Here is a 14,615-nt window from a genome sequence, read left to right on the forward strand (position 1 = left end):
CAGACAATATTTAATGACATCACATCTCTGGCTTCTGGCGAGAGGGGCACTATTCCGCGTTTGCCAAATATCGATCATAGACCATGAGAACAACATCATTTTAGGTTCATGTTCCCCTTTTAACGACCAACGCACTAGATGCCCTTCATCCTTTCGGGTTACTACAGCAACCGCCCTGTCGCAGAGATGGCGCCTGCACCGGCTCTGCCTTCTGGATGCCCCTAAACAGTTAACGATCAGTCGGGAGGGTGACGACTTGTTTTGCTGTTGGCTCGTTCCGTGAATCCTCCTCACACGTGAGTGCGCGCGCGCGGCGGAAGACGGAGGAGCCTCCCTCTCGGCCTTCAGGAGGGGCTGAAGGTGACTCTCCTCTCCTCTCGTCTCCTCTCCTCCCCTCTCGGCTGGCTGGGATGCAGAGCGAGCTGCTGGGGGTCCGTCCGGCCCGCTACACGGCCCCGCTGCGGGGATAACAACGCACGCACACACGCGCGCGCAAGCAGCCGAGGGCGGCTTTGCGTATTAACCAAATAACCCCGCGACTCTTGCTGCTTTTCTAGAGGACACGGCAGCTACCAGAACAAAAAGGGGGGGCTACTCTCTACTGCTCGCCCACCCCCTCTGTCTCTCTCTTTCGCGACTGCGTCTGGCCGGTTCTCCGCTGGTGGGTGTGCATGCATGTGTTCTGCACCGCACGGGCGGAAAAAGCGCCCGAGATCTGCGGGGAGCGTCTTCCCCACCGGCAAAGTGGCGCAGACGGAGCCGGAGCGCCGGGAGAGCGCGGAGGGGGCCGTGGAAGGCAGCAGGATGGCGAGTACTGAAATAAGTCCTCTCTGTTCACGATTGGCTAAAATGCTCCGCTTTAAAGCGCATACTGATCCGCACCGGAGGACAGGTGCTTTTTATAAAAACATTTTTTTTTTTTAAATTAGAAAATAGCCGGTTTATATCTTGCACAGGTGCAGCAGCACTTTGCGCAAAAAAAGAAAAATATAATATTGCAGGCTTTCGCAGTCGGTGGTGACGGTGTGTTTGCTGTGCAGGCAGTGCAGGAATTCAACACCCTCGTGGCGCTGTACCGCGAGCAGGTCATATCCGTCGGCGAGATCTCCGCCGACTGCCCGTCGCTGCGGGCTCAGATGCACCACACGCGCTCCAAAGGTTGCTCCATGGCCCGGGCGGCGTACCGGGACCTCACGGTCATCTCTGTGTCAGGGTAAGGAGGCAACGCGTGTCCTTTTATTTGCCAAACCCACACTTACCTTCTTAAACAATAATGCAATTCAACGAAATGTTTTGCCAAACAAAGTTGCTGAGTGATGGACAGATCTATGATGTATATGCATGAGATAATACAGTGTGAATAAAACAAAAACACAGTGAAATAAGGCACAACACGGTGGGTTAATAGACCCTTCAACTGTGACGTGACTTTGACAAAAGTTCCCTGCAAGGTGATGGTGTTCATCTGTAATGAAATCCCACATCAATCTGCTGCATGCTTGAATGTGAACACAGCGGCCCGCGTCTCTGTTTGTCTTATTGTGTCTTTGTCTCGCTCCGCCTTTCCCTCCTCCCTTTTCATCCCCTCTCCCTCTCACCCCTCCTCCTCCTCCATCTCTTCATGCTGCAGTCTGGAGGACGGAGAGATCCACCCCGAGATCTGCCGGCTCTTCATCCAGCTGCAGTGCTGCCTGGAAATGTTCATAACAGAGATGCTGAAATCCATGTGCCTGCTGGGGGTGCTGCAGCTGCACAGAAAAAGTACTATCCCCTAAAATACCGCTAAAATTATGATTCCACAGGAACAAACGGTGAAAACAAACGGTTGCTGTTTGAAAAGCCAATTTTGAAACATAATCAATTTACAGAAAACACAATCGGATGAACATTACCTGTGGATTTGTGAAAATCACACAAGCGCACACAGTCAGAAAATATAACCACCTCCAGATTAAAGTGACTTATGGTGTATTCCATTCCGCTGCTTCAGCTGTGTATTGTCACAACGTCCCCACTCGGTAATCCGATTACAGGTGGTCAGTCCGTCATCTGCCTCCTGATATTAGGATACATGTGTCACACGTGTACATTTAGCCAAATAAGTATAATTTCCGTTTGCAAAAACCCAAACCAAATTCCTCCCAAGATGTCTCAAATGTGACACACGGCATCTCCGTGGGCTTCTTGTGTACAAAGCCGGCTCACGTGATTGAGAACCAGCTGGCGGTGAGAAAAGAGAGGAACAAAAAGGAGCGTGTGTTCACATGCACCGCAATGTGTCACAGGGACCCTTTGAATCCGACACACACATCATTACATCCATTAGTAACCCCTGTGCTTTTCCTCCTCCGAATGTCTGTTGTTATTATCATACATTGAATTTACTTTTCACAGTGGCAAATATAATATCAATGACCAGAGTAATTATTCAATTCAAAACACTAATTGAAAAAAAAAAGAAAGAGGCAAACAATAGGCTGAGCAGAACCTCGGAAGAGAAAGAAAACCCACCAAAGACCTAATTAGGAAATATGTACTCAGAAGAGCAGATAAACTTTTGCCTTGAAACGCTTTGAACGTGTTTTGAGTTGTGCTCATCAACGATGCCTCAGCTCTGCCGTCTGTGTTCGGACCGGAAGGAACAGAATCAGAACCCAGGTTGGACTTCAGGGTGGATGAGAGCTCGGACGTTCCCATCCTTGATGACCGGTCCTCCTCGCCCACCGACTTTCCTCAGGAGCAGTGGCTGGTGGGAATGGATATTCAAAACATAGAGAGGTATACATGCACCTTATTTATAATGTCATTTATTACTTTGTTCAAGTGTGTTTTTTAAACTGCTCTGATTTTAGAATAACTTCAAATGCGCAAACTGCACATACGAGCCAGTGTTTCTTTGTTTCCACAGAGACATGCGAGAGATGAGAAACCTACTCAGCAAACTCAGGGACACGATGCCATTGCCGCTGAAAAACCAAGGTGTGTAATATAAAAAATGTAATTATTCATCAGTTTATGGCTGTATTTTGAAACTATACCTTCCTTGATTTTTTCTGAATTTTAAACAAATCAATGGAAGCATCAATGGAATGAGACGGTATAGGAAAAAATATAATGAACAAATGTGATCATTTTCATTTCAATTTACATCAAGATTGTTTAAAAATAATCTTCTGTGGCGCAGAAGTGAGTCCCGCAGTGACTCCCAACCTGCACCCATTAAAAGCAGTCAGAATCGAGGCCGAAGCCTCACTAATCGTTGTGTGCGTTTGAAAAGAAAGATGGAAGTTCAACCAGCTGGATCTGCTGCGTGGAGAAAAGCACAATCTGCCGTGTTTACATCGTGGGCTTCGGAGGGAATGTGTTAATTAGAGGAGCTGGTGAGAGGAGTCTAGTGGACGGAGCCCAGCTGTCTGTTGTCCTGCTTCCTGTCTTTACGCTTAATAAGCCAAACCGCGACAAGCAACTCTCACACGTTTTGTGAGGCCCACGCTCTCAAAAAAGATCTTTCTTGAGACCAAACTGGGAAAAAAACAAGTGAAATGAATGACAAACTCAAAAGATAAATCAAAACATCTAGTGAAAATATGAATTATAAACAAGGCAAGAAATTATAATTATCTCACAGACATGAGTACCACTTCGTCGTCTTGGTTCCAACTCGCTCTGTGTTTCCATCACAAAGTGTTTCTGTGTTCCAGACGACAGCAGCTTGTTGAATCTGACTCCACACCCGCTGATCAGACAGAGGAAAAGACGCTTCCCCGGACTCTGCTGCATGGTGTCTGGCTGAGAGCCTGAAGGCCCCACTACAGGCAACACACGAATAAGCGATTCTTATTACTCATTTCATTATTTCATTTTTATTTAGTCACGGTATTGGCGACCATAATATCTGAAATTGTAATCTCGTAGTAACCGTTGAACTGTCTGATGAAATGCCATTTGTCTTTTTCACCTTGATGGAAACTTTTTCAGCCTCTCCGTCATTCGGGTCGTGAGTTCTGCGACCCATCGGTTTGGGCTTGAGTTTGTGTTTGTTTGTTTTTTTCAAATGCATTTTATTAATAAATATTCAGAGTAGATAGTTAAATCCAAATTATAACATTAGCTCTGCGCAGAACTCCATTTTGTTTGTCGGGGGAGTCGTCTTTGCATTTTTCTTTTTTCTGTCTCTCTTTTACTGATGCAGCCATTCCAACCTATTACATTTTTCATTATGGAAGAATAAAAATGTACTTATTCCGGCTATGCACTGACAGTATTTGTTTTTCAGCTGTCTCAATGTATTTATGTCACATCTTCATGTTTGAAGGTGTCAACATGTGTCTTTAGTCCTGATGACCTCATGATGTAATTCAACTGAACATCATCCAGCAGAGGCTCTTGCCAAGTGAGTCTCTACTTGCCTGCGTGGTGTGAAATCCTGCAGACAAAGCAATTCATCTACGTTCTTATCATGCTTAGTTGGCTCCTATAATTATTGCATTTATATTTTCCACAAAAAAACAAAAAGCATTTTTAATGTATCTTACAGTTTGTGTCTAAAGATAAACAGAATACCAAACAAACACAAGCAGCTGCTATAAAGCGATATTTTAAGCATATTGTCAGCCGTTCAACTGCCGGACAGCAGCAATGATGTAAAATTTTGTTGGTTGTTCCACTAATAGCAAATCATAAAAGTCACTGTGAGAAAAGATACAGATGTATCTTTCAATGCTCCATCAGAGCAACACGTGAGAGCATCTAATCTCATTTACCTGATAATAACACATGGCATTTTTGTAAGTGAAATTTCTTTCTTTTACTTTTTCCGATATAACTACATCATAATTATAATATTATGGTTAGCCTTGATGCTCAAAAAAAATAGATGAGTCATCAGTATGTTGGTCATTCTGTCGACCACTTTGGAGGTTCACCATGTGACATTTAGTTATATGTCATAGCCGCAATAACAGTTTGCTATATAAAGGTACAAAGTAGGTCTACCTGAGCAGAGATTTACGGCACTCTGACTGTGTGTGACGGGAGCTTCGCTGTGCTGCGTTCGTGCCTTGCGAGCGCGGCCCTCTGGCACGGAGCAGCGTCAGCCGATAACCTCCGTCCCCCCCTCATCTAAACACCATTAGCGCTGTTTGCACTGTTAGCACTGATAGCATAGTTAACTTAGTTAACTCTGAGAGGCATAGAAACGCACATTTGACACATTTTAGGGTGCAATGCTTTTTGCTCTTAGTCTTGTCGTTCAAGTTTTCCTATACAAGGGTTTTTTAGTGTTCCACATAAAGAAAGAGAAGAATTGAAAAACCCACACATTGAAAACTAATTGAGATTAACTTATCCATCCGAAGCACTTCACTAGAGCCATTTCTCATTGAATGTAAGTGTAATGTAATTTGTAAATCTGTTTTTGTGATGTATTTTCTTTTTCTTTGATGTAATCTAGAGTTGTGATGTCTATATTGCTAAATTCCTTCGTTTTGGCATGTATATGAAACAGAGTATGCCATGTGTAGTTAACGTGTCCTGCGATGTAGAGAATCCACAGCTTAACGTATGTACAGCTTAGGGCATTTTATAATGTGAATAAAGTTTTATATACAATTAAGATATTTCATTTTTTAAATGTCTTTCGCTTGGAATAGTTCAACAACCATATGCTTAAGTGAGAGGGTGATGATAGTTGGGGCTGGCTCAGCTCAGCTTGGACCAGCCCTAACTAAGCTGCTCTAGGCCTAAACCACAAGGATACTCCCTAGGATACACAGAGCTCTGTCCTCTCCTCTCTCTAACTATATACACATTCACATCCTATTAATGCACTCTGCTAATTCAGCTCCTTTCCCAGAGCCTTTGTGCTTTCCTCACTTCCAGGCTTCTGTTGATGGTGGTTGTATCCGGACGGTGGTTGTTCCTGCAGTGGACCTGCACATCCACTGCTACTGTCATAACCAGTAGTAGTCACATTACTATTGCCGATGTTATTATTAGAAGTCATTTTAAATCATTATGTGGCTTACTACTACCAATCTTTGAATACTTTCTGTCATATACATTCAAGGTATTTACATTGTTCACTATGTACACCTTACATTTATTGCATTCTGTCCATCCCAGGAGAAGGATCCGTCTGCCGGCTTTTTTCTCCCCGTTGAAGGCCTTTTCTTTTTGGGGGAGGTTTTTCTATTCCGATGTGAGGGTTTAGGCCCGTGATCTTGCATGTGTAATGCAACAACTAAATTGAATTAGAGTAAAATATCCTTCATTAATCTCCGTGGTGAAATTCTTCTCTGCATTTAACTCATCCCACACAGGGGGAGCTGTGTGCTGCCGTAAAGGCGCCCAGGCAGCAGTTGGTGTCTTGCTCAGGGACAAAGGCAGTCAATTAATTTGCTTGCAATGTATATTTAATATGTTCTTGAGGGATTTATCCCGTTTTGCACCATTTCGACTGATAAGTTACAAAAGGAACGCAGTATTTTTATAACGCTTGTCCACTGTCCCCAAAGTACTCAGGGAATCAAGCAACAAGCCAAATCCAAGTAATAATATGTCCTTACATCAGTGTGGTGAATGTCCAAATGTTCAACCCATTAAGGCAATACAGTAATCTATAATATCTATACACACATTCTTGTTGTTGAACTCTTGTAGACTCTTAACATGGACCAGTTGCGAAAAACTTGTTTTCTCTGAACTGTCAAGTCTCAAACACAGAACATCTGGTTTACATTTATGCAGCTGAGAAATTCCAGGGCTCCCAACTTCCCGTAATAATGAGGGTTGTTTAAGAACTTTATCTGCTGCTATGTTTGCAGATAATTGAAATGTTATGACAAAGATTGGGCGATGTGGTTCAAAATTAACTGGATTCCCAGGAGAAATCCCAGAGGGATTAATACCGCTGCTACGAGCCCCGTGTCACAATCGGCTCGGCCTGCAGAGCAGAGTGGACAGAGGAACTGAAGCCACACAATTGTATTCCTTAATATCTTCAGTATATGTGGTAAGTACGATGGATTTCTTTTAAAAGCATGTTTACCAAACATTGCCTTTATTTGTACTATTTTATTTCTTTATCTTTTTTTTCTTATTACTATACACTATGCAAAAAACTGAATATTCTCTATATGAAATGTGCTAAACCCAATACCTACTCTGAATTGCTTAAATCTGTTGTTAACAATAAAAAAAGGTAGTATTTAATGCAAGTGCAAATTGAAAGTACAACGCAAGTTTAATAAAAAATCAATAAAAAAGAATCAACATTTGTTTTCGTTTTTTTTCTTGTTTTCAGAGTAAAACCGGTTTAAAGATTCCCCGATGGCTGCATCCGGCCGGTTGGTGCTGATGCTGCAACTCTTCAGCTGGACATCAGTCGGCATGGCCTGTTTCTGTGATCGATACCCCTGGGGCTCCTGGTCCGCCTGCTCCAAAACCTGCAACCACGGCACGCAGCACAGATACCGGTGAGACGATGAACAGGCGCAGTGAAACTGAGCCGAGGCAATTGTGAAATACTGCAATCAAGAACTATTGTCAAACTTTGATGTACCGTTTTAAATAATTGCTGTGAAATACAAATACGTGATGCAGATGATGCGACATCTTCTGTGTGTAAAAGGGACTTTCACTCTTTGTTACTAGGCAATATCAATATGATGATGGCTATTACTGGAAGAACAGTTGCCAACAGCTGTGTAATAGACATGACGAGAGAGCTTGTAACGAGCAGAACTGTCCCATCAACTGCCGGCTGACAGACTTCGGGTCTTGGTCCGACTGCTCGCCTTGCGCCAAGAAACAGGCGAGAAACACAACCATGACACGACAGTGCCCTGCCACCTTCCCTCCCACCAGCTGTGCCTTCATTCTATGCTACGCACTCATTCTCGGCAGCTTTTGAGCGGTATGCAGACTAGAAAATGAAGGATACTCACCTCACCGTCCGTTGCTCAAGTTGGGGCAGCTGGTCAAAATGTGGCAAAATTCTTTTTTGAATTATTGACAAAGGGTGGTAAGAAAACTCAAGCAAGTATGTATAATTGTTATGTCTACAAAGAAGAAAGGACAATAAATCCTCTGCATTATGGTATAAAATGTTTTCCTCAAACGTTGGTCTATTGGATCTCTATTATTTTTCTTTCTTAGCAAACAGAAAACAGAAAAAACAGAAAAAATGAATGAGTACTAAGTTAGTAACTGGTCTCTTTCACATGTCGTGGATACAGTTTCGGACGCGGTCAGTCCAGAGGCCGTCCCAATTTGGTGGATCGTCCTGCAGCGTGGAGCTGACGGAGGAGAGGCCCTGCTACCCCTCCACAGAGTGCAAGTTACCACCCATCGATTGCAGAAGCGACTTTAAGTGTGATACTGGTGAATACTGTTGGAACATGGCTGATGCTCTGTAGAGCATCAAGTGCCACCCTGAAAATTGTCAGAATCTACTTTAGCCCTCTTGTTTAATCTCGGATCAGTTGTCACAACAAACACACACATAAAGACATAAAACAAGAATTGTGTCTTCTGCTAAGCATCCTTTCTGCTGCAGGACGCTGCATCAACTCAACGCTGACATGCAACAGCCAGAACGACTGTGGAGATAACTCGGATGAGAGGGAATGTGCAGGCTTCAAAATAGTGTGTCCACCAGACAAGAGGGTGGCCCCCGGGGCCAGCCGGGTAGAAAATGGGTAAGCTAAAGGGTCAAAAGGTCACTGCTGAGTTTTCAACTTTGTGATTAATGTTCCTTCTTGCTTTGTTCATAAGTCAGCCCTCATAGTACTTCTAAACATTTCTATTATTACTTACAAAATATACATTTTGCAATTAAGATGTACATATTAAGATATTACAACGTATATATATATACGTTGTAATATCTTAATATGTACAATATATATATATACTCTTTTTAGTGAAAGAAATACTAAAATTATATATTCTGTACAGTAAATGTCACTGAATTTAGATTATTTTACATTTTAAATTCAAACATATAAACATTAAGAGTGCTTAAATGGTGCCACGAAAAACAATTATTGCTCCAATTAAATGGTCTATACACAGAAAGTAATTGTGCCATACTGTCCAATAATATTTGTCTGCCAATATATTTTTTGCCTCTTGAGCCCTATTGTATAATAAAATAATATTTGTCTTTTCACCGATCCGTGTTTGTAGATTTGATGCTCTGGCGGAGAAGCAGAGGTCAGCGGTACTGGACAATATGTTTATGGGGGGAAGTTGCATCATCAGGAGGCCTCCGTCCACTCTGCTGTACCATCGCATACCTCACAACTTTGAGAGCTTTGACATTAAGGTAATTTATTTGTTTAGTAAAGTAGTAGTATTTGTGTTATTTAATTGTACGGCCCTTCAGTAAAGCTTGCCTGGTTCCAGACCACATGTCAGGTCTGTTCAGTCATTCACAGAAAATGATGGCCGTTGATATTGTTGAACAGGAAACTGGCCAATCAGAGTAAAATGTTTACTTTTTTTTAAAACAAAGCACTGGAAATTTGTCATTCTTTGTCATTTTTCTTCGAACATTGGGAAAATCGTCCCACGGAAACAAAATGTTTTCCTTTGAGTTTGTAGAAAAAACAGACCGGTCCTGTTGATTTTAAACAGGTTCAATCTGTGTTTAATCGGTGTATATGTTTTTTTCAGCTTTGGCCCTTTGTTGTTGCTGTTGTAGTTGTGATTGACCTTGATTAACCAATGTGGTTGTGGTTGTTTAGGTTGGAGAGTTGGGGGACTTCAGCACCGAGCCCCATGTGGTGAAGACAGAGCCCATCGATATAAAGAAGTCCAGTTCGTCTGCAAAGAAAGAAAAAGACTCAGACTTCTTATTCGCGCTCTTCTACATCGGAGGGGGATCTCGAAACCAAGTCAGCTCTAACAAGGAAGCTTTCGAAGCTTCAAAGAAAAAGGTGAATGACTCATACAGTGACTCTCACATCTGAAAAGATTCACTTGTGAGGACTTTTATTCACTTAATGCTTTCCATAATCTCCTGAACACAACTGTCATGTAAAATACGTCTGAGACACAATAACCTCACTCTATAGGTTTTAAACATGGCCCTCATGTACATGGGTAGGTGCAAAGAGACGCAGACAAACCCACACAAAGTAGCGTGTACATTTTTTAGGGTACATTGCGTTGACTGACTTGAATGGATTAACCCTAACCCAGGATGGTTGAAACATCCCCACACACAACTACAAACACACATATGTGCCGCTGTCCTCTTTCCATTTTTTCTGTCCTTTGCTATATTTCCTTCCGTAGGAGTCCAAGTTTTTCCGGGTCCACCAGGTTCTGCCCGTATCCACGTTCAAGGTGAGAGACCCGGCGGACCTCGTCCTGTCGCAGCCCTTCCTCCAGTTCCTTCACGCTCTTCCTCTGGAGTACAACTACGCCCTCTACAGGGACATCTTCCAGCGCTTCGGAACGCACTACTACAGCGCCGGGAAACTGGGTGGCGTCTATGACCTGCTGTACCAGTACAGCCGAGAGGAGCTGACCAGTTCAGGTAGAACAGCACAGCTTGGGCTGCTGTGGTAACCTAAAAGTATTAGTTTGGACGTAAATCAGACCCATGTCATGTTAATCAGCTTGAAAAACATTATAATTAGAATAGTTATAAGTATTAAATTAAAAAACATTCAAATCCTAAAAATCCCTACTTTTAAGGTCATGTGTGTGTAGGACATTTCTATGAAAAAGTAGTTCTGGTCATTGGATTACATTTCAATAAACAGCTAAATGTAGTGTACGTGTTCTGATCAAATACCCACAGAGAGCGATGTAATATCTCGTGGTCAGTTCTTTTTGTTTCATGCTGCTCTACACTGCCTCTCCAAAAGGTGAAACGGAGGAGCACACCAAAAACTGCCTGAACCGAGACACCGCCTGGACCGCCATCCTCTACACGCAATACAGCAGCGTGACCCGATGCTCCGACAACAGAATGACTGAGAAATATCATGGTTTGTTACGCGGCGAACTGGCCGTGAAAAATCACTGTTTCTGTTGTTCGGTTCAGACATTCCTTAAGCGTTTGTCTCCGGTGCAGGCTCGTACATCGAGGCAGCAGAGAAGTCCTTCTCCTCGACGAGAGGAGGGCGACCCAGAGAGGCAGCAGCTCTGGTCTGGGAGAGGCAAGGCGCCGCTCCCAACAAAACATCCTACAAGGACTGGGCCAAGTCAGTTCTGGACAACCCCGATGTGGTCGAATACGAGGTTAAATCAAACACCGATGAAATGCATCGAAGCGCGTTTGTGGCGCTTTGAGGCCTTCTAGTGAGATAGTTTCTCACAATAATGAAATAGCATCTATACAGAACTCTACAGACATGTTTCAAAAAGTTTCGTTTCAAAGAAATTTTGAAGCGGCGCAAATGTGGCTTCCGTGGAAATGTCTTCTGAAGAAATCCACAAAACCTGATCAAATGGGGTTCATGGAAAGTGTTTGTTTAGGTGCTTCCCATTATAGATCTGGTCCGGGGGATCCCATGTGCTACTACCAAGAGGAGGCACCTGAGGAAGGCCCTGCTTCAATACCTGGAGGAGTTTGATACCTGCAAGTGCTCTCCCTGCCCCAACAACGCCAGGCCCGTTCTCTCCGGCACAGAGTGCCAGTGTCTTTGTCAAACTGGCACATTCGGCACAAACTGTGAGAAACGAGCCCCTGACTTCACTTCAGGTATCATTTCACATCGGAAGTTGAAACGTAAACTCCGTACTACACTGTGCGTCGATTTCTAAAACCGGATTGATTGTGTTCGCAATGGACGTCTGGTTTGGTGTGTAATTTCCACAGAGGTGGTGGACGGTTACTGGAGCTGCTGGGGACCGTGGAGTGGCTGTGGAGGCTCGATGAAGAGACATCGGAGGAGGCGGTGCGATAACCCCGCCCCCCTCAGAGGGGGCCAACCCTGCGAGGGCCCTGACAGCAATGAGGAAGCATGTCATGTCTCCATCTTTGAAAGGTGGGACCAACTGTTTGCTTAGAAAGGGTTGATGCAGTCATGAAAAGTCTAATTATTTTGGAGATTTTCGTGCCAGTCGTCCCGTGGAAGACACACCACAATTTGCTTATATATGCAACCACAGATGCACCGGTGCTGCTTTAGACAAGTAAACTCAAATTTACAAAATACATAGTTTGTATTTTAACAGTTTTTTTCCGTATTTTTGTGCTTGTGTCCAGACAGCAGACCTGTGACAATGATGACGACTTCACTGCAGGCTGGAGCGATGAGCTGCCTCCGGGTGTGCAGGGTTGTCGGAGGCCACAGCGACTCGCCAACAGTTTCCTCAGGGTGAACACTGACACCCCAGCCTGTAGTCATTAATGCAATAAGCTATATACGCTATAAGAGACACATAAATATTAAAATGAATTCGTTACCAGTTAACTGATAATAGTTTCATTGCTACCAAGAAAAATACATATCTGTAATGTTGAAAAGTTAAAGTTGAATTGTTACCTCTATATGTAGTCTTTAATTTAATACAAAATATTCCAAATGCTGGACAGAATCTGCATTAGAAGTGTAATAAACAAGAAAAAACAAAAAGTGAACAAGTGATTACAAACTTGCCAAATAATAATTAATGTTCCTTGTCTTCTATTTAAAAAACAAAAACAAAAGAGATTTACATTTTAACTTGGAATCAACATTGATCAGCCTCAGCCCAAATATTGAATTGCAAGTTCAGCATTTCAACGCGCGAAGCAGCACGATGATGAATCTGTGGTATTTATCGCTTCATTTCTCTGACAGAAAGCAAAGCGGTATTATGACTTTGGTGAGGACGAACACTTTGCGTGCTTCACTGGATTTGAATTGGAGGGTTTCCAGTACATCAACTGTCTCCCTGACGGCTCGTGGAGTCAACCAAAAGGGAGATGCATAAGTAAGTTTCTCACCAGACAAGTGGACAGTTATCCAAGAACTCGTGTAACTAAACTGAAAGTCTGCAGCTCAAAGTTTGCCCGTCTGTACTTTTAGAGAAGCTGTGCCTTCCCTTTGAGATCCCTGAAGGCATGATGCTGTATCCCAACAAAGACCAGTTCAAAGTGGGGGAACATGTGGGTTTGAACTGTAACGAGACAAACCTGTTTCCGGTGCCGTCGGGCCTCTACAGGTGCAAGGAGGATCTCACCTGGGACCCTCCACTACCTGCTGATCTGCGCTGCACTGACGGTACGGTACCACCTGTCTGCGGCTGGAAAATACAGTCGTCGTACAACAACATAGACAAGCGACAAAAAGACTTTCTGCCGTTGTTCCTGTGTTCTCCCCGTATGCAGAGGAACCATTTGTTCCAGAGGGTGGCTGCGGTCTAGGAGAGAAACTACTGCACTCTAAATGTGTCTGTATTCCACGGGAGAGCTGCCTGTAAGCTTTTAACATAAAATAACTGTTATATTACACACATTCCATTTGTGGAATTGAATGAAAAGCCAATTGTGATACATTTACGCTCTGATACCAGCTGCACATTGACTTGTAAGTGCTTGTGTGCAGTTCACAACCGGAGAGCCTTTGCATCCTGAACCTTGACATCGACGTCACCGTGCCAATGTCCCTCTGCTCCTTCCGCGCTGGTCGTTGCCACGGGGATCCGCTGTTCTTAGTCGCTGAGGGCGCATGCGACGCGGTCGATTCGGCCAAACTGGAGTGGGCAAAGTTCAGAGCCAACATGTCCTCCAAGAGCTCAGTTCAGACGCCGTGTGACCTCGACACCTGTTATGACTGGGAAACCTGCTCCGGTGAGTTTGTCTGACATGAAACCGTTCTTGGGCGTGTATTAGCTTTTCAGGAGAGATACGTTGATTTGGTGCAGTCCACTTTAGTTCAGTTGGCAGGATTTGTTAGAAGAAATGGATAATAGTTGCTAAACTAACTAAGAAACTAAGAACTGTTTCATTGTCTCAGCATGAATTATTCATTTATAAAAAGTGTCAAAATGTCAATGGGCAACAATGTGGTTTGACTATTTGTTTTGTCTGTCCACAGCATCGAAGACGTGTGTGTGCAAAGAAGCTAGGACTTGCCCCCCGCAAGGTCCAGAGAAAACGTTCTGTGTGAAGCTGAAGACAATCCGGAAGAGTCGCAGCATGAGCCTTTGTTTGATTGCAGCCCTCAAATGTGTCAACACTCAGATTGAGATTCTCAATGAAGGAGTCTGTGAGTCTAGATGATCCTGGAAAAAAAGCTTTTCTGTGCCATTACACACAAAAAAACAAAGCAGCTCAGACCTTAAACACACCCAACTGAAAAGATGGAGCAACTCTAAATTCTCTAAATGTGGTAATTGTATTCCAGGAGCTGGAACTATACGTTGTATATGCAGCTTTAGTCGCATTATAACCACTGTATTACTATAATAAAAATGGTTTTAATAAAAAAAGACTTCTATAAAACTAAATATACAAGCAGAAGCTTTCCTTCCTATTAGGAAATAAAGCGGTTCCAAATGCAATATTGTGCTGTCGTTAATGCTTAGAAAACTTTCCAAAATGAATGATTCTTCATGCTCATGGTCAGACGGTTAAGACTGCAACCCGCCGCACACATTCACCCACAAAC

The 14,615-nt window shown here is 43.4% G+C and overlaps 1 protein-coding gene across 3 annotated transcripts; it reads left to right on the top strand.

The window, feature by feature from the left end:
* Positions 1-292: 292 nt before the first annotated feature.
* Positions 293-14,508, top strand: c6.2 (complement component 6, duplicate 2). Of its 3 annotated transcripts, XM_078088480.1 has the most exons (22): positions 293-811; positions 1,045-1,213; positions 1,631-1,761; positions 2,613-2,778; positions 5,720-5,727; positions 7,358-7,475; positions 7,654-7,813; positions 8,238-8,382; positions 8,558-8,699; positions 9,190-9,328; positions 9,750-9,941; positions 10,303-10,546; positions 10,881-11,003; positions 11,090-11,256; positions 11,494-11,719; positions 11,837-12,005; positions 12,227-12,338; positions 12,804-12,936; positions 13,032-13,226; positions 13,334-13,421; positions 13,551-13,795; positions 14,043-14,508. In XM_078088480.1, exons 1-22 carry the CDS (start codon positions 676-678, stop codon positions 14,225-14,227), a joined length of 3,393 nt encoding a protein of 1,130 aa, XP_077944606.1. In that variant the 5' UTR covers positions 293-675; the 3' UTR covers positions 14,228-14,508. The 3 variants fall into 3 exon arrangements, with proteins under 3 accessions (XP_077944606.1, XP_040053720.2, XP_077944605.1); XM_040197786.2 differs by lacking the exons at positions 293-811; positions 1,045-1,213; positions 1,631-1,761; positions 2,613-2,778; positions 5,720-5,727 and adding an exon at positions 6,831-7,012 and having other exon boundaries at positions 7,304-7,475; XM_078088479.1 differs by lacking the exons at positions 293-811; positions 1,045-1,213; positions 1,631-1,761; positions 2,613-2,778; positions 5,720-5,727 and adding an exon at positions 6,926-7,013 and having other exon boundaries at positions 7,287-7,475.
* Positions 14,509-14,615: the final 107 nt, after the last annotated feature.

This window comes from Gasterosteus aculeatus, chromosome 14 (assembly GCF_964276395.1).
Source record: "Gasterosteus aculeatus chromosome 14, fGasAcu3.hap1.1, whole genome shotgun sequence".
Taxonomy (NCBI): Eukaryota; Metazoa; Chordata; class Actinopteri; order Perciformes; family Gasterosteidae; genus Gasterosteus; species Gasterosteus aculeatus.

Coding starts and splice junctions, on each gene's coding strand:
- c6.2 (XM_078088480.1), top strand. CDS start 676: ATGTGTTCTGCACCGCACGGGCGGAAAAAGCGCCCGAGATCTGCGGGG. Junction 812..1,044: donor GGAAGGCAGCAGGATGGCGA/GTACTGAAATAA, acceptor CTGTGCAGGCAG/TGCAGGAATTCAACACCCTC. Junction 12,339..12,803: donor TCGCCAACAGTTTCCTCAGG/GTGAACACTGAC, acceptor TTTCTCTGACAG/AAAGCAAAGCGGTATTATGA.